The sequence below is a fragment of the Schistocerca serialis genome, chromosome 1 (genome assembly GCF_023864345.2).
Source record: "Schistocerca serialis cubense isolate TAMUIC-IGC-003099 chromosome 1, iqSchSeri2.2, whole genome shotgun sequence".
Classification (NCBI taxonomy): domain Eukaryota; kingdom Metazoa; phylum Arthropoda; class Insecta; order Orthoptera; family Acrididae; genus Schistocerca; species Schistocerca serialis.
The window spans coordinates 127,027,708-127,047,528 of record NC_064638.1 but is presented as its reverse complement, the minus strand read 5'-3'; the positions used below and the strand labels follow the sequence as shown (position 1 = coordinate 127,047,528).

The window sequence follows — 19,821 nt, the reverse complement described above, 5'->3', positions numbered from 1 at the left end:
CTGCGAGAGGTGGATATACACTGTACTAGTGCCGACATTGTGCATGCTCTGTTGCCTGTGTGTATGTGCCTGTGGTTCTGTCAGTGTGATCATGTGATGTATCTGACCCCAGGAATGTGTCAATAAAGTTTCCCCTTCCTGGGACAATGAATTCACGGTGTTCTTATTTCAATTTCCAGGAGTGTATTTAGGAGATAGGTTGGTACCAACTATCTGGGATTAGGAAAGGAAAACACACAAAACACACTCACTCATCTTTCATCCACATTAATTACTACTGTGTAATTGAATAGTGTTAACTGTGTAAATGCAATTCTGTCAAAAATTTGATGTTCGACATGTGTATCAAGTAGTAGTGGCAGCAATGTATAACAGTCAGTAATAGTTAGTCAACGTCATAGTCATCATGTCAAGACCGAACAAATCGACTGCAGCCATGTCCTTTAATTTCGCTGGAATGATAGGAAACAACGGTGCTCTGTGAGAAATAGTTGGCGGCTTAGCCTTTTGACATAATTTGCATTTGGCAAGAACAAATCGAATACGTTTTTCCATATTACTGAAGTAGCAATTTTCTCGTAATTTGTGAAAGCATTTTCTGGGACCAAAGTGTGCATAACTGAAACGTATATACCAGATCAGTTTATTAACCCACTCATCAGGAACACAAACTAACCAAACAGAGTTATCGTCTGATTTTCGTTTAAAAAGAATATCATTGCGAACTAAATAATACTGTCTGATCGCTACGCTTTCCTTTCTCCTCCACTTCTCCTTAATGTCCTCCCAGATTCGATCCTTATTTTGCTCCTTAGCGATGTCCTGGAGTGAAGACGAAATAAAATTCTCAAACGCAACACCTTGAATATACATCAAACAATAATTGTTTTCTTTGCAGTCCTCTTCAGCACTTTGTTTCAAACCCATAGGTGCACGTGATAAAGCATCAGCAATAATATTTGAAGAACCCTGTATGTAAACAATACTAAAATCAAATTCCTGTAAGTACAGCGCCCATCGTGACAATCTTCCATGAGTTAATTTTGTTGACATTAGAAATTCCAGAGCTCAATGATCGGTGTAAACCTTAGTATGTCTGCCAAACAAAAATGTGCGAAATTTTGTGAAAGCCCAAACAACAGCCAAGGCTTCAAGTTCCGTAATCGAATAATTCTTTTCTGATTGAGAGAGAACACGACTTCCAAATGCAATAGTCTTCTGTACTACAACGCCGTTTTCTTCTATCTCTTGAAATAAATGTGCACCTAGGCCTTTGTATGATGAGTCCGTCGCCAAACAAAATTCTTTAGATAAATTCGGATGTGAAAGAAGTGGAGCAGCAACTAAAGCATCACGAAGTTGTTCAAATTCTGACTGAGCTTCCTCATCCCAACATCAATTAGATCTCTTTCCAGATAGTTCACATAAACGAGGTGTGGCCAAATTGTCCAATCTAACAAAGCGTCTAAGAAAATTACAGACACCAAGGAAACTACGAACATCACGTTTTGTAGTAGGAACAGCATAATTACGAATAGCATCTAATTTTTCTGGATCAGGAAGAATACCTTCTGTAGAAATAATGTAACCGAGAAATTTCACCTGAGAACGACCAAATTCAGATTTTTCCAAGTTCACTGTAATGCCAACTCTTGCAAAAATACGTAATAATGAATTCAAAATTTTGTTATGCTCACTCCAAGAATGTTTAGCAATAAGAATATCGTCAACATATGAAGTAATATTGTCACGAAGATAAACAGGTAAAATTTCGTTTAAACTACGAATGAATGCTGCTGAAGATACAGTAAGTCCAAACGGTAATTTCCGAAACTGGTAACAGTTACCAAAGGCTGAAAAGGCAGTATATTTTCTACAATCAGGGTGGAGTTATATTTGCCAAAAACTTGCGCGCATATCAATCATGGATAAAACTTTAATTCCATGGAAATGTTGAAGAAGTTCATCTAAATTTTGTGGGCGGTCAGTTTCAGGAATGATGATATTATTTATCTGTCTGGAATCCAGAACCAAACGAATTGACCCATCCTTTTTAAGAACGACGTGTAATGGGCTGGTATAAGGACTGACTGCTGGCTCAATAATGCCTTGATCTAACATGTATTGAAGTTCACTCTTAACCTTGTCTCTGTAAGCCAAAGGAATAGCGTACGTTTTCCCCCGAAATGGTGTGTGTTCTTTTACTTTAAATATATATTGTAACCCTTGTATAGTTCCTGTGTGATGGCTAAATACTGTAGCATGTGAAGTCAAAATTTGGTGCAGTTCTTCTCTTGCATCGTCATCTGGCAATTCAGCTTTCTTAACCTTTTCATTCATTAATTCTTCGCTATTAATTATATCATCCATCGCGTCTCTGTATCTATTGTCGTTGTCATGAATGAACACATTGTCGTCATAATGCTCAACGAAAACATGAGAAGTAAGAAACCTTAAACATTTTGTATCTGATTCAGATCTTGCTAAACACTCGAAAAATTTCAGACATTTCGGCATTGCGGCAACAGTCAAATTCACACTTCCTTCTTTAAAGTTCAAAATTGCCTTATGTGCGTTAAGAAACTCCATACCTAATATAATTTGTGTGCTGAGTAATGGAACAATAATAAAATTAGCAGAAAATTCGTATCCTTGACAAATGAAATTTAGGTTGGTCTGTTGTTTAACTTCCACACTTTTTCCAGAAATAGCGCCTCGAATTGTAGTTTTAGAAACAGGTAACACAGGACAAGCAATGGTTCTTACACATATACGAAAAACTGATTCACTAATAACATTCAATGGGCTCCCAGAATCTAAAACCGCAGTGAACTTATTCTTACCCACACATACTTCAACAACAGGATGTAAAAATGCGTCTACATTATTTTCCTTTTCGTCTAGCAAAATGTCTCTCATGTCTTCCAGGCGTACGTAGTGTAAAGTCGTAGTGACATTACGTTCTGAACCGTCTATATTGCTGCCAGAAGCCGAAGCTACAAGTCATTGTCGATTGCTTGCGTCACGTCTTTGATTATTCGCGTAATTTCGCGGATCAATTTCTACGATTTGCACTTGTCTCTCTGAAGTTCTGTCACGTGGAGGATGCCAATTAGGTCCCTCCTGTCTGTTAGATGCAAATTCTTGGTTGTGTCTGTTATTAAAATTTCTATTTTCCTGTCTGTCTGCATGACTACTTCTTGTGTAATTTCGACTGTCACTTCTGAAAATATTGTTGTATCTACTACCCTGATTATTTCTGTAGTAAGAATTTCTATTACTGTATGAATCATTTCTGTCTTGATGATACCGATTACTGTTTCCGTATGATTGATCATTCCGGTAGGTATTACCGTTATTATAATTGTCTGTGTAATTTCTGTTAGAACGTCTGCTATTGTCATAAGGCTGGTATCTATTGTCCTGTCTGTTTCGTCTGTCATTCTTAAAATTACCCATATAACGCCCGTTCCGATCACTACCCCTTTTCTCTGAAAATCTATTGTAATTACTGTTACTGAAAAAATTACAAGAAGTACCGTCATCGTTGTCATACTCAAGTTCTTGTAGCAAAGTCTTAAAAGTCTCAATGTCGTCTTTACATCTTCCGGCTAAAGCAATTTGTCTTATGGATTGTGGCAGCTTAGTTAAACAAATGCGAATTAATTCAGTCGGGTTATAAGGGTTGGAAAGGAACTGATTCTTTCGAATCATGTCTTCAAAGTATTCTGCTGGCGTGCGGAACTCAGACTGTTTGAAATTACGCTGCATAATAAGACTGTGTTTGACTCTGTCTTGCGTGTTTTCGGACCAATATGCCGATAGAAATGCATGATAAAAATCATTCAGATTATTACAATCTCTAGGAAGTGCGCGCATCCGCGTCGCCGGTTCGTTTTCTAAATATCCACACATAAATTCCAGTTTGTGACTTAGTGGCCAATTAGGTGGAAGTGCGTACATAAATTGATCTAACCATGAACATGGATGTATGTCATTCTTAGAATTGCGAAAGATCTTAAATTTCCGAACAGTTAAAAAGTGTTTATAGTCAAAGTTTTCTCCTCGTGGCGACAAAGACCTACCTCGTCTGTCCCAGTCCGAATGACGATTATTGTCAAGTTCGCGCGCCTGGCGCTCTCTTGTTGCATCCCGTAAATGAAACACATTACTTTCTTCAAACCCTTCTGCTATCTGTGATTCCAAATTTCTTTTGCTGTCTTTTCCTACGATTTCGCCTTCAATTTGTTTGACTTGCTTTCTAATGCCCCAACTTCCCTTTTAACGTGTTCATTAAATTTTCCCTGATTTTCAACATGTTTATTTATGTTCTGATACTCTTCGGTTTCTGCAAATGGCAATGGTGCTGTATCATCTGAATCTCTGTCCCCATTTAAACTAAGACTTGTCAGTTTATCTGAAATCTCCTCAACTCTTTCCGATAAGTCACCTAATTGTTCTTTCTGTTTATTTACGTCTTCCGAAAGTGTCGCGACTCAGGTTTCAGTATTGACACATTTGGTAGTTAACTGTTCATATTGTTGTGTTAGGTTATTTAATCAGTCATTTGGTACGAATTCCTCGATTCTCTCAAATATTTCTTCCTTATCGTGTGCACGTTGTAAATTTAACTCTGAAAATTTTTGTACTATCACGCGATCTCTTTCTTCCTGTTCTCTATCCTGTTCCTTTTGTCTAATCTCTACTGCAATTAATCTATCATTGTGAGCATTCAAAATCGGTTGTACTTCTTCTCTGATTTCTTTCTTTAATTCATCTTTCATATTTTTGAAACATGTCCCTATTCGTGAGTCTAACCGTGTTTCCATTGTTCCCATCTAATTGTTCCTATTTGTGAGTCTAACCGTGTTTCCATTGTCCCCATCTCAGTTTTAATTGTTCCTATCTCAGTTTTAATTATTCCTATCTCTGTTTTAAATTCAGATCGAAAATTTAATATTGCACTCATCAACTGCTCCATATTAACTTGTTCGAAAGTCTTTTCGCCCCTAACATTTCCCGCAAAACCAGTTTCCTTCGTCATAGCTGTAAAGCTATCTGTGTTCGATACTACTCCAGAATCTTCTGTCATCAATCTCGTATTCTGAAAATTTTTTGATTGTGAAAAATTTTGAAATTATTCCGGACTATTGTCCCGACTTATTAAATTGTTTTCAACTTCATTATTCATCATACTGTTGTCCTGTGTTGGCGAGTTCGCCATGTCAACAATTTCGTCATTCTGGCTATCCATCATTTTTGCCTTTTTCATCGATCGCGTAATCATTTACAAAATATACAAAACTCGTCACTATATGAAAATTACACACAATGACACTTTATCATCAACAATATCATTCACACGAAATGCTTCCCTCAAACACGATTAACGAACAATTGAAATCTTCCTAACTGCACAAAATTGTCAAACCCGTGCACAAGACAAAAAAAATTAAATTCTGCAAAAAATACCATTAGATGAATGACAATCACCAAATCTACACATGCAATATAGACTACAATTACTAAACTACAAATTACTACAACAATACTACTGTCTGCTATTTTTACAATCAGAAGAATTCCAAGGGACGATCCGAAGCAGCGGTCGCCACGTGCATGGGGGCTTAATTATATAAATATGAAATGCAAATACTTTTTAATTTTCATCGCTGTATGTCCGATTACGAAGTCTCGTAAACGGTTGGCCCTGACTAGAATGAAAGAAAATTTCCGTTAACACAATTAATTAATTAAGTCCACAGCAACTATAAAACCTACGAAACCAAAACACAAGTGTCATTGTTCTGTGTGTGGAAGTGTGATTCAACGTACACATCTGGCACGGTTCTTCGTCAATAAGACAAGAAATTTTAAATACCATTTATACTGAAGTAATTTAAAAAAATAGAAATACTATAATTGCGCAAGAAAACCAGAATTACACTCTAATACAAGAACACAAGCCAGATGCTTTGTTGACTGAACCTGTAATGACGCATTATTTAAGACATTGAAATAATAAAAAGAAAAGGGAATTTTTTTACCTTCATATATATTGACGAAAAGCACTCTGATCATTACAATATCTCCATTCGAACAACATCTGCTGTCTAGCCCATCAAACAACTGCATAAAACATGGAGCAAGCACTCCCTACTACAACATCTCAACACCGACTCACTACTACTACTTCACAAGCACTCTCCACCACGACTTCTCGACAAGAACTGCCAGTGGAGGCGGCGGAATAAAACTCTTTGGCGCAATCTCTGGCGCTGTGGCTCAGTGTAGCCACCTTTCAGCATTTGAGATGTGGTGCTACAGACGAATGTCGAAAATTAGGTGGACTGATAATGTAAGGAATGAGGAAATTCTCCAAACAGCCGTAGAAGAAAGTAACAAATGGTACACACTGACAAGGAGAAGGGGTAGAATGATAGGACATGTGTAAAGTCGTCCCGTAATAACCCCAATGGTACTAGCTGGAGCTGTAGAGGGAAATAGCTGTTGAGCAAGGCACAGATTGGAATACATCCAGCAAATAATCGAGTACGTGTATTTTAGTTGCTGCTCTGAAATGAAAAGGTGAAAAGTATTTGAATAGTCTGTCAATAAGTAGTGAATATTTTTGATTAATTTTTAATTAGATTTATACTTTAAAAACTAGTGTAATATTATTTTATAAGCTTGCCTCTTTCTGTCTTCCCCATTACAAACTGATTGTATGGAACAACGCTTCAAACCACCAAACTTTTTTTCCAATGACCACAGTTGGTGCATCGTATATTCGAATTAGGCGATACTCGGAGAATTGTATTAGACAATGAGATATTAAGAGTAGGAGATGCTTTTTGGTATTTTTCCAGTGTAGTAACTGACGATGCCTGAAATAAAGAGAATACAAGACACCGGTTCGCAATAACAAGAGAACTATTTATAAAAAAGAGAATAATTTCAGCTAATAAACATTTAAATTTTACGAAAACTTACCTGGAAGTTTTAATGATTAAGGGAAACCACCTCAACTGTATACTTACACATTTGTTTTATGCTACGAGCGGTTTCGCCTAGAACATCTTCATTTTGCCGAGTTGTGCAAGAATGAAATTGGTCATTTAACAACAAATGTGTAGTTCTACAGTTGACATGGTTCTCATTAATCATTAAAATTTGTCAGCTCTGGTGTTCAACATGATCAACGTTATTATTATCTGAAAATATTTGTATGGAGTGAAACACACATGATAAGCAGTACAGATCAGAAGAGAACAGAACAGAACTTTTGAAACGGGGGAAGAATGCTGCACATTAGTTAAGTCGATCAAATAAATAATGAAGAAATACTGAATCGATTTGCGAAGAAATTGGAATTTATGTATGTATATTTTGAGCTTTTCCTCATTACAGAGGCTTATCTCCAACATAATAATTTACTCGGAAATTACAATACAAAGAATAAACATTCTTAAACTATATTTTTAAAATATTCCTAGAGGTGTTTCGATTTCGTGTGTCCTCATCCTCTGCGCCCATTCTCCTCATTGTGTGTTGCACATTTTCGAGCCAGGTGGTCGTAGGACGTCCTCTTCTTCTTCTCTCCTCCGGTTCCCACTCCAGTATCAATTTTGGTATTGTCTCGTTGTACATGCCCGTACCACTGTAATTTCTTCCTATCCATTATGTCATATATTCTTTCTTTTATTTCCATTCCCCTTATTATGTCGGTGTTCCTTATCTTTTCTTTCCTGGAGATTCTTGCCGATCTTCTCCAGAAGTCGATCTCTAGCGCTTATAATTTTTTAATGTGCTTCAGGTTAATTGTCCAGGTCTCCGTTCCATACAGAACCACAGTCTCTACTATGGATTTGTATATTAATTTTTTATTTCTGCTCATTACATTCCTGCTCCATAAGACTGAGTTAAGCATCCTAATGACCTTCCGTCCCCTATTAATTCTTTTATTGATTTCTGACTCTGATTTTCGCTCGATTTGTAAAATGGATTTATGTCACAACTTTATTAAAGTAGGTATCGGTTGACAGGAAACATTTTGAGGCACGGAGATACATAAGTGTGGCAAAGCAGAGTACTGTGTGCATACGAGTATGTGTGTGGGAGTGTGTGTGTGTGGAAGAGAGGGGGAATGAGTAGGCGCGGTAAAACCTGCAGAGAGAGACCAAGGTCTGTATACAGTAGGAAGGTTAAAATGGACTTCAGTTGCAGCAGTTATGCAGAAATGCATACACAGTAGAGACTACCTTGAAGACCTGCACCAAACACGTCCTACGACTCAAGGCCGCAGAATCAGCAATAGGAACATAAATACTAGTGGGTGAGCAACCCATTGAGAAGAAGATGGCATAGCACCATACCAGGCGTGCACCCATCACAGTCCCCCACTAGCAGCAGATACGCTGAGCTGACAAAAGCCGTGATATATTCCCTAACATCGGCTCGGACCTCCTTGTTCCCGGCATAGTGCAGCAACTCGACGTGTCATGGACTAAACTCAGCCATGATGGCTCTATAGCCAACCATAATTGCGGAAAGTGTTGCCGATGCTCGGTTTGTGCACGAACTGACATCTCGATTGTGTCCCATGAAAGTCCGATGGGTTTCATGTCGGTCGATCTGGGCAGCCAAATCATTCACTCGAACTGTCTAGAATGTTCTTCAAACCAATCGCGAACAATTGTGCCCCAAAGACTTGCCGCATTGTCATCCATTACATTTCTATCGTTGTTTAGGAACATGAAGATATTGAATGGCTGCAAATGGCCTTGAAGCAGCCGAACGTAGCCACTTCCTTCAATGATCGGTTCAGTTGGACCAGGGGACCCAGTGAATCCATGTAAACACATCCCAAACCATTGTGGAACCACCACCAGCTTGCACAGCGTCTTGTTGACAACTTGGGTCCATGGCTTCGTAGGATGTACGCCACACTCGAAGCTTACCATCCAGCTCTTATCAGCTGAAATCGGATCTCATCTGACCAACCCACATGGTCACGACCCCAGCAGAGGCGCTGCAGGCGATGTCGTGTTGCTAGCGAAGATACACACGCCGGTCGTCTGGTGCTATTGCCCATCAACACCATATTTCGCCGCATTATCCTAACGGATACGTTCGTCGTACGTCCCACTTTGATTTCTACAGTTATTGCACGCAGTGTTGCTTGTCTGCTAGGACTGACAACTCTATGTGAACGCCGCTGCTCTCGGTCGTCAAGTGAAGGCAGTAGGCCACTGCACTGTACTTAGTGAGAGACAATGCCTGAAATTTGATATGACGGTGTAGGGAGGTTGTGAACTGGCTCTTGCGTGCATGCGTTTTGATTTCCCAAGTTTTGCAACGTGCACGTCGTTTTTCATGGCTAAATGGGCATTCATTGTCGTCACCGCTAGACCCTTTCTAAAGATATCTAGTAGCAGAACATGTAACTTACCGACCTATTTCGTATGCTTCTGTCTCGTAGAATTTCTTCTTTAAACTTCATGTCGGTACTAATTACTCTGAACCGTTATTACATGATGTATAGAGCACTGCAGAATTTGTTTTTTATTTCACACTATATCTACATCTACATCCACACTCCGCAAGCCACCTGCCGGTGTGTGGCGGAGGGTACCTTGAGTACCTCTATCGGTTCTCCCTTCCATTCCAGGCTCGTATTGTTCGTGGAAAGAAGGATTGTCGGTATGCCTCTGTGTGGGCTCTAATCTCTCTGATTTTATCCTCATGGTCTCTTCGCGAGATATACGTTGGGGGGAGCAATATACTGCTTGACTCCTCGGTGAAGGTATGTTCTCGAAACTTCAACAAAAGCCCGTACCCAGCTACTGAGCGTTTCTCTTGCAGAGTCTTCCACTGGAGTTTATCTATCATCTCCGTATCGCTTTCGCGATTACTAAATGATCCTGTAACGAAGCGCGCTGCTCTCCGTTGGATATTCTCTATCTCTTCTGTCAACCCAATCTGGTACGGATCCCACACCGGTAGCAGTAGTCAAGCAGTGGGCGAACAAGTGTACTAAGTCTACTTCCTTTATTTTCGGACTGCATTTCCTTAGAATTCTTCCAATGAATCTCAGTCTGGCAACTGCTTTACTGACGATTAATTTTATATAGTCATTCCATTTCAAATCACTCCTAATACCTATTCCCAGATAATTTATGGAATTAACTGCTTCCACTTGCTGACCTATCTTGTAGCTAAATGAGAAAGGGTCTTTCTTCCTATGTATTCGCAGCACAATATCCATTAGCACACAGTTTATTTCGATTGACAGTTTTTTTCAGAATATATGAGAGTTAACTTTTTAACACATTGGCAGTAAGCTGCACCAAATCCAAGAAGTTTCCCACATTCCACAAGTGGTAATGATCAAGAAAATAACTTTACATGTTGGATGCTTATTGCCGACCTAAGCAATAGCTGGTGAACCGAGGCTCGATACCTACTCACTAACATAGATGTTTACGTAATGCCTATTCGCCTCCGACTGACTACAGAAGCTTATACCTTGGCTGCTCATTACAGATTGCACACAACGAATAGCGTAGTGTCTGAAATATTTGAATTCTTACCTTTTACCGACTGTCGCTTTGTTCACAATGCCTATATATTGACGTTTATATCACATAATTCGAAAACGGTAAAATAGAGAGTTATTATATCTTGCATATGATTTTGCATAAAGAAAGGAAAATTGAAAGATGCAAAGGTACAATAGAGGGTGAAGTAGTTTTTCTTCACACAAAATCTATGTTATTAGAAAAAGAACTTTCAGGTGATTGAAATTTTCTTACTTCATTAATTAACGAAAAAAAGTAAAAAGTAAAAGTATACGTTTTCGGAAATACAAAAATGCAAAATTATGGCATTGAACTTTGAATACAATTACACTTTAATACTGTAACATGATGCAAAACGGAAATTTTTTCCTATGAATAATTTTTGAATACTGAGTTCTCGAAAAGCTAAAAAATTGTCAGAAAAAAGAGAACGATGATTTTCAATCAAGCCACGTCAGTTTTAAAACAAACAAGTTTTAGTAGTATTGAATTATGACGTACACTCTGGTATTTTAAATTTTATTTCTTTAATAAAATATTTCCATATAAAAACTGATTTATGTCATCAACACTGTTTATTTATTGTTCAGCTACTTCAACCTTTCAAGTAGCCTCTTTAATTTTAAGCTAAGAAATACAGTTTCGATTGCTGTTTCCTCGCCACCGCGTATCCTTCGTCCTCTACCAGTTGAAGCCTGCGACTTTCTTCAGTTCTTTATTCCAGAACTCGAGTGATCTGTTTTGTGGTCTAGGAGTCCACACTAGTACTGCTTTTGTCCATCTTCCGTCATTCCTCATCTCATGTGCTTCCCATTCCAGTTTTAGACTCTTTACACTTTTCACAACGGCTGTTATTGCTCTTACGTCTTCACTTGTTTTCCGGTCTTTCTTAATGAGCCCTAAGAGTGACCTTTCCATAACTCTGAGCTGCTCGAAACTTTCTTTTGAAAAACCCGTTGTAAATCAGAATTTCACAACCATATGCTGGTATGGAAAGGACATACTGTTCGAACTCAAACTTTTTTAGTTTGCTAGCATAATAGATTTAAAAACAGTTGCGTTCCTTCAATAAGCCCTCCAGTCTAGCTTGATGGCGCGAAAGATTTCAGGTTTTTGAAGCTCCTTGGTTAATTAACTGACACTTTTTAGAGAGCGGTAATTCGATATTGTTTTCTTTTTGTTAGACAGATGTTGTGCAAAGCATTTGATTTGGACAGATCTATGTTTGAGGCTTACTTTTTCGCAATTCTCTGATAGATCCTTTGTACGGGATTACAGGTGTGTCATATTGTTGGCTAGGACAAGTAAGCTCATTGAACAAAAAAATAGTCACCTCTAGAAAAGTCAATTACAAGCATCCTTTAATACCTTGCTATTCCGCCCATAGACATGATCTGGTTGGGAAGTGAGACCACATTGTCTGTAGTTACGTCGCATCCAGATAAGGCCACTCGTAGAGGATTTGATCGCACAATTCCACCAAGTTGCCGAGACGCTGATGGCATTTTACCTGCTGTTCCAACATGCTTTTCACGTTTCAGTGGGGTCCAAGTCAAGTGAGTTTGCAGGCCAATAGACACGTAATAGGAGGGAAGGAAGGGGGAAGAGGAAGTGTTCAGAAAACCATTCATGTATTCTTGTAGCCCAGTGAACTTTGCCGTTGTCCCCCTTACGTGCTTGTGTGAGCAGTGGCCACTTGCGAGTTGATCGACTACTAATGCTCATTATATGCAGTTCCCGTTGCAATAGTCTACCGCTAACAGGATGGGATGACCATCATTCACTGCCTGCAGCAATTCTTCTCGAATTTGGAAGTGATTTTGATTGGTAAGCCACGAAACGCGCGTATGGTCCCCCTTGGTCAGCGTCTTTTTCCGACCAAAATACTGTTGTCGTGTTTCGTGATCACATGTGTACGTCACAGCTTGTACACACGTTGCATAGTTCACCGCAAAACACCAAGAAATTCAGCCAAACAAGATTGCCCTTTATTTGCCTCTATGCCTCGTCCTTACATTTATCCATGTTTAGGTACAATATCTGCTTGAAATGTAAATGTCACAGCGGTCACCACTGCCATATGCTTGCATAGAGGTAATGCACGCACGGTTGAGAACGTCACTTGATCGCTGCGCCATCTGTAAAGGCTTAAGGATTATTTGCGCATGCACACTGGAGCGACATCTTTTGTCCGGTTAGCTTATATCATCTATAAATCTGAGTTTGTTTTTATTTTTTCTAATCAACCTTTGTTTGCCACTTATGTTGGACGTAACCATCTCTATGACATATAAATACTTTTGGGGGTATAGGGTCATCCTGCTTTACTACTCGTCCAATGGAAAATTCCATCGTGTGTTTTCGTATGGTGACAGAAGCCATATTATGTTTACGCACTTTGTTTCCACAGCTTGTGTGGTCCGTGTCAATATAACTGCAGCGTAGACGAAAAAATCAAAAGCCTTTTTGAAGTAAAAAGCTATGCATAGCGGCATTTCACATTCGTCGAATCGACTAATTATTTCACGCATGGTGTATGTATGGTCAGTTGTAATACACACAGGGTGCAATACAGTTTGTTCTGTGGGTTGCGAGAAACACCACTGAAAGAATTTCCCAAGACTTTAGTGAAAACTTGCTAGATAAGAGGAAGTAATTCTTCAAATCCTGAATACTACCTTCTTGGTATAGAAAGATAACATTTGCTTTGTTCCACAAGGCGGGGATGCTGCATTTTTGTACACAAATAGTAAAGATCTTAGCCAGATACTGTTCTATTTCTTTACCGGTAAGCTGAAGTATTTCCATCATCAGACCATCATAACGCACTTGCTTTGCCTTTATGCATTACGTTTACAGCTTTCCTTATTCCTTTTCGAAGAATTTCTTGGTCTTCTTATCGTTTTCATTTGCATAAAATGTTCTTAGTGGTTCAAACAAAATTTGTATTGTGCAAAATAGAAGTCGATGTAATACAGTTTGAATTAAAAATTAGTTATTTCATGTAACTATCGTATATAAACTGTCAATGAAAAGAAATCCTAAAAGAAAAAAAAGTAATATTGACATCAGGAGTGGTTTTAACAACATACCTCGCTCTGTTACAGCCACTTGCTGTGTACGGGTTGCATAGTTGTAGAGAGAGAATCGCAAATTGAGGTACTTCAGCGTCAGGATAATGGGGAATTAAGCGTTGGCCATTCACATAGATACATTTCGGTCTGTTATCTAGCACTGCCGTCAGGAGGAAGTGGACAAACGTGACAAAAAATAAAAAACACCGTCCTTACGATTTTATTTTATATAATAAAATAAAATGATATCGTAACGACGATTGTAGGTGTTTTTTACTTTTGTCACGATAGTAAACGGCCGTCGTCCCAGTGACGTCCCGATAAAAGGATCGACATACAAAAGAAGTGGACAAAGTTCGGTGGGATTTAGTAGGCCGAAAAATGAGACAGTCCGATGAGCCACTGTACAACCTCCTGATACTTTAAGGTGGAGATCCTTCAGATACCATCCGTCACACTGATCAGGGGAACAGTGCTAATGACAATGAAATCCGGTATAACGCGGTCATATAGCAATAGCAAAATTTGAGATCAGCTATGCAGTTACGCTCGCAGTCTCATTTTTAATGTGCCTGCATGACTAATACTGGGGCAGTGTGTCATTCTGAACGAGTTCCTCGCCAAACTGGCCGTCGTCACGGACACCTTGCACCAAGGTCCTGGCAGCGAAACCCTGCCGCGGTCGGGCAGCTATATAACGGCCAGCGGCCGGCACAGGTCCACAGTCAACCACCTGTACACCAAGCAACATGGTCGCCCTCAAGGTATGGGTCTACAGTAGCTAGTATTCTCTACAAGCAATGCCGTCTGTAAATACTCTCGTTTCTGACCATCTGACCATCTGAAGCTGAGACCTTTAGCGTGGCAGTTGATGGAATACCATTACGTAATGCTTATTCAAACATAATTTGCCGCAGCACCGACAGTCCCTGAGTAGTATTACTAGCCGTACTTGATTTTAACTAGGTCTTCGGAAGCCTAACTAATAAATAAGACACAGAGACCGTTTCAGTCTGTTAAAGATGTATTCTCAATATTCCTACATAGGTTTAGGCTACGCAGTTGCTATAAATTTTGAATGAACTCAATTTGGGTATTAGGCCCGGTAATTACGAAAAATTGGAACAACTATACTATCGACGTTTCGACCAACTTTCCAGCGGTCCTCTTCAGGGCGGTTAGCTACTGGACTTTAGTGAATGTCTTCCTCTATATACTGACAATTTTGGTTGTCTGAACGCCATTGGATAGTCTACGTTCTTCTGGCAGGATACCGGTACACAATGGCGAATCGGCAGCTTGCATCGGAGGGAGTGTTTTCCTGCAGCGAGATGTAGATATCCCACGGCATTCCTCTGGTGGCCGTTTTTTTTATACTTTTGAACCTACGTCATATGTAAGTGCTGGCCGGAGAACAACACACGCGGACCTGCTGAACTGGAGTAGCTGGCAGCCAAAGAGCAACTTGTAGCCAATATCCATTCATGCATGTGTTCATGCTGTTAGGACGTCATCAGAAACGCTGTCGAAATAATCAAACGCCCTAACAGCAAGAACAGGGATAACGGCTGCAAGTTACCGAGTGCCTAACTGCCAGCGATTCCAATGGAGCTGGTCCCATGAGTTCGCCAGCCAGAGGCTCAGTATAAACAAGCGGCCACGAGAGATCTGCCATGCGGCATCGACGTCTTGCCGCAGGAAAATACCCCTGCGCACAAGCTACCGATCCGCTATTGCCTATCAGTCACGTATCACGGGAGCACAGCCAATACAATAACCTACCGTATAGCTACTCCTCCATAGCAATCTTTACTTCGAATTGTCCATTGGCATCCCAGAGTGTGACGTCGGTAGCCATCTTAAACCCAAACTGACGGTATATAGGGGAAGACATTCACCACAATCGAGCAGATGGTCGCCTTGAGAAGATCGCTGCAAAGAAGGTCGAAACGTCGTCATTTTAGTTGTTTTACCAATATCGGTCGCTGCCTCGACGGCCGTACTTTCAAATACGCGCGCCTCCAGTTCGGCCACCGCCGGTTCCATGAGCCCTCTGCCTGGCACTTAAGTGTGATTTGCGGACTATCCACGTAGAAGTAGACGTAGATGTTTCCCACAGCCGCCACCGCGGCACGAGGGCGCTAGCACGAACGATTACGCTGCTGCCAATGAGAAGCAAGCATCCCCTCTCCGAAGCTCCAGCGACGGGTGTACTTAAGTTCTAAAACTCATGCACTGCTCTTATTTTGTGTGTTTGCTAGCTGAATAACATTTACCGACGTATATAGTGGCTAGGGCTCGCGATCTACTGTATAGTTATTGTACTGAAGAGTGATTGATTTGTAAATCTGCGGTATCTGTGTATCCACCATTCAAAGCTACCGGTAGCAACTGAGGCTGCAACTACAGCAACAAAGTTCTGAATTATTTTTTACTATTTGATATTATACGTATATTAAACTAATATCTGAATTCTCTGTATATGAACAGCATCTGTTCCTCGCTCCTGTATCCACTAAAGAACCACACAGCGTGCAAGGATGTTGCAACAGTTTAAATGTTTGATAGCGAAGCGGCCTAATAACCAAACTGATTTTATTCAGACTGGCACTGGTCGTGCAACCTACGAACATGCACTGCAATGTTGTTTACACGACGACCTGTTTTGGACTGTGCATTCCTTTTCTGTAAGTGTGTTCCTAATACACTGATACCGTAATTAATGAAAGAGAAAAGAAACGTGCACTTCGTGCACTGCACAGTACAGAACTCCCCGGTTTCATCTTCCTGCTACAACAGCACCCTCCATTGTTATGAACTATGTCAGTTTCGTGAAAGAATTCCACTAATTCATAAGACATAAAATATTTCAAAAGAATGGAAAGTATTAATTCATTTTATTGTTGTCCTACTCATCAGTTAATTCTGTACACTACGTGATACCAACAGAGCAAGAGACGCAGAAATTATTCAGCGTCATTGCAATCAAGATATAACGTTCGTAGCGACAAGAAGATCTAGGTAAATGAGGCACTTTGAATTACTTATTTGAAGGTCTGCATGGATCAATAGTTAAGTATAGTACAGTGTGCTAACTTTAAAGTTTATTTTAGTCGATCGTCACATAAACTGTTTAAAGTTTATACTGGCTTCAACTCACTGTGTCAAATTCAGCAAGGTGTCACAATATTTTCATTAGGTTCCTATTAAAGAAAATTTTTTGTGTACAGTTTCGCACAACTTAAGTGTAGTTGAGCAGCAGCATCATGAAACCACCAAAAGCTGTTGTGAATAGCACTTACTGAGACGAAACTGGTTTCGATAATGTGACCATCTTCAAGTGATGGATTCCTTTAATGTGATGTAATGTTAATCCATGACTTCAACATGGTCGCTTGTCCAAATTACTTGTCTGTAGATACGTATTATTTACAGCAGTTTTTAGTAGTTCCAAGACGCCGTTCTTCAAATAAAACATAAGAAATATGTGATCAGTGTCGGGAGTCGCAAGTCACCGACTGTGTTGCCGTCTTCCTTCGGTGTATTTACACATCGGTATGCAGGATTCGTGGCCGTCAGTACCTATGCTCGAAAGTGGGGGAATGGAAACTGAGGTTTTAAGTCCGTACACAATGAGGTCATTAAGGCCAGAGTGAAAGCTCTGAATGTAGGAATGACCGTGAGGAAAATCAGCCATGTCGTTTCTAAAATAATTAACTCGGCATTTGTCTTAATCCGTACTGGTAACTGTACTAGGAATCTTCAATGATCCCTCAGGAGTTTATACAGGTTTGGTAAAACGAAAGTGGGATGGAAAATATTTCATTCACATCAAGACAAGCAAACCAAATTACATCGCCTGCCATAAGTGCTGATCATGTAAGTTGTGTCGCCCCGCGGGATTAGCCGATCGGTCTCGGGCGCTGCAGTCATGGACTTTGCGGCTGGTCCCGGCGGAGGTTCGAGTCCTCCCTCGGGCATGGGTGTGTGTGTCTGTCCTTAGGATAATTTACGTTAAGTAGTGTGTAACCTTAGGGACTGATGACCTTAGCAGTTCAGTCCCATAAGATTTCACACACATTTGAACATTTGTTTTAAAGTTATGTCGTTTATCTTCTGCCCCATTTTTATTTTACCCACTCTGTGCATTGATCATCTGCTAATGATAATGAACTCTTTTGAAACATCGTAACATTGATGTTAAAGACAATATATTAACATTCGATGTAAGAACAAAAAAAAAGAAACGGGCTCGTTAACACTGGCGATAAGTTTTTCGTCATTTAAAAGAAACTCTTTCTAAAAATTTCTCAAAACGACACAAGTACAACACAACTACGACTTTTCAAACTTGGCCAAGGGGCGTGGAAGTGTCGGAGGAGAGGAAGCAATATTTTTAAACGGACTAAGGCAGAAACATTGGTTATTGTGTTTCGCTTTCCTGTGGTCGAGTAGTGTGGGAAATATTTCGATACATTGCCACAAAACAAAGAAACTAAATGTGCTTTATGGAGTGGGAAATATAAAATAGCACAAGCAAAGAATCATTTGCAGGCAGGAACAGATATGGACCTTCCACAGAGCTCAGCTATTATCTGAAAGAGCGCCTTCTAGATATTAAACAAGATTCGATAAGAGTGTTAAAAGTACTTCATCAGTACTTCCTACTGCAATATAAAAAATCGTACTTAGATGTTTGAGCCCTACAAAGACTGTTCTCAAAAGCAAGATACGTTCTATCAACCACACAGTAGATCGACGAACAACTTCGGTCATGAATATTATGTTAACAATCTGTAGACGAAGATCCTGGACATATTTATTGATTAATAACATTGGGTTTTACGCCATTTTACTATTTCATCAATTGACTTCGATGTTAGAAGTATAAATAATTTAGTGTCGATTACTATCAACCAAGAATGATCAGACGTCAATAATTGAATCGACTTCAGTATGGATGATCTGTCAGCATTTCACATCCCTAATATGAACTACCACTCTTCTGAATACGATTTCTGCTCCTCAGTTGTTCACATGAGCTGCATGTATATTTAAGTTATAGCATGATGGAAAAACCTTGGCAGAAAAATACGCAGCACCAATTCAATCTGAGTCCAGTGTGTAGAGCTTTGACATGTGAATCTCTCATCACAGACAGAACATGTGGCTTATTCGTACCTTACTAAGAAACAAAAAGCCTTAAAGTGAGGTGTGGGTCATTGCATTTTCTGCCGTCTTTCGACAGATCTTTGCCTTCGCCGCCGTGCTGGCCGTGGCCCGCGCCGGCTACCTGTCCGCCCCCGCTGTGTCCTACGCCGCCCCCGCCGTCGCCTACGCCGCCCCCGCCGTCGCCTACGCCGCCCCCGCGGCCGTCGCCCCGGCGGCCATCACCTCCCAGAGCTCCAACATCCTGAGGAGCTTCGGCAACCTGGGACAGGTGTCCACCTACACCAAGACCGTCGACACGCCCTACTCCAGCGTCACCAAGTCCGACGTCCGCGTCAGCAACGACGCCATCGCACACGTCGCCGCCCCCGCACTGGCCTACGCCGCCCCCGCGTACTACCACTAACCACTGAGGCAGCACTTCAACCTCAGCTCTTCTTCTGTCTATTTATTTTCCTTCAAGCTCTGTTATCTTCCGTAAATAAAATCTTTCTGCGACATTATTACCACGACTTTTTTATTGACGTCAGACTGTAAGAAGGTAATCAATTAACATACAGAACTGCAGTACTCAACACTTTCGTCCTTTGACTCTCGTAAATAATTCTGTATGGCTATGGTTATTCTAGATTAAATCAGTGTGGTTAAGAAAATTGGGCTGAAACTATAAAGCATTTCTGCTACAACAAAATTATGTATTACTTTTGAATGCATTATGGGAACAGCAGTGATCAATAAAATTGTAAATAATTACTATTAAAAACAGTCTTGATCACAATTTATTTTGCAAGGTGACCGGTTTCGACCACTGCTGTGGTCATCTTCAGACCTACAAGATGTATACAAAGCATTAATTAGAGGGCTACATGCATTAATGAAAATACATAGAGTTATACGGCTATAAAACGTTGAATTACCATTGAGTGGAAACCCCTTTCTGTTGGAGAATCACAACTGGAGAAACCAGTGCACGTCTTACTTTATATAATGGAGGCTCC

At 40.1% G+C, this 19,821-nt stretch overlaps 2 protein-coding genes across 2 annotated transcripts in view; both read left to right on the top strand.

Moving 5' to 3' along the window:
- LOC126457103 (cuticle protein 67-like) overlaps nucleotides 1-19,326 on the top strand; it is a 50,506-nt gene extending 31,180 nt beyond the window's left edge. Inside the window, exon 3 of the mRNA XM_050093153.1 lies at nucleotides 19,238-19,326. The gene's annotated coding sequence lies outside the window, so the exon portion shown is untranslated. The remainder of the gene's footprint in view (nucleotides 1-19,237) is intronic.
- On the top strand, nucleotides 14,393-19,326 carry LOC126457098 (cuticle protein 67-like). Its single transcript, XM_050093130.1, has 2 exons — nucleotides 14,393-14,418; nucleotides 18,903-19,326. Exons 1-2 carry the CDS (start codon nucleotides 14,404-14,406, stop codon nucleotides 19,227-19,229), a joined length of 342 nt encoding a protein of 113 aa, XP_049949087.1. The 5' UTR covers nucleotides 14,393-14,403; the 3' UTR covers nucleotides 19,230-19,326.
- Nucleotides 19,327-19,821: the final 495 nt, after the last annotated feature.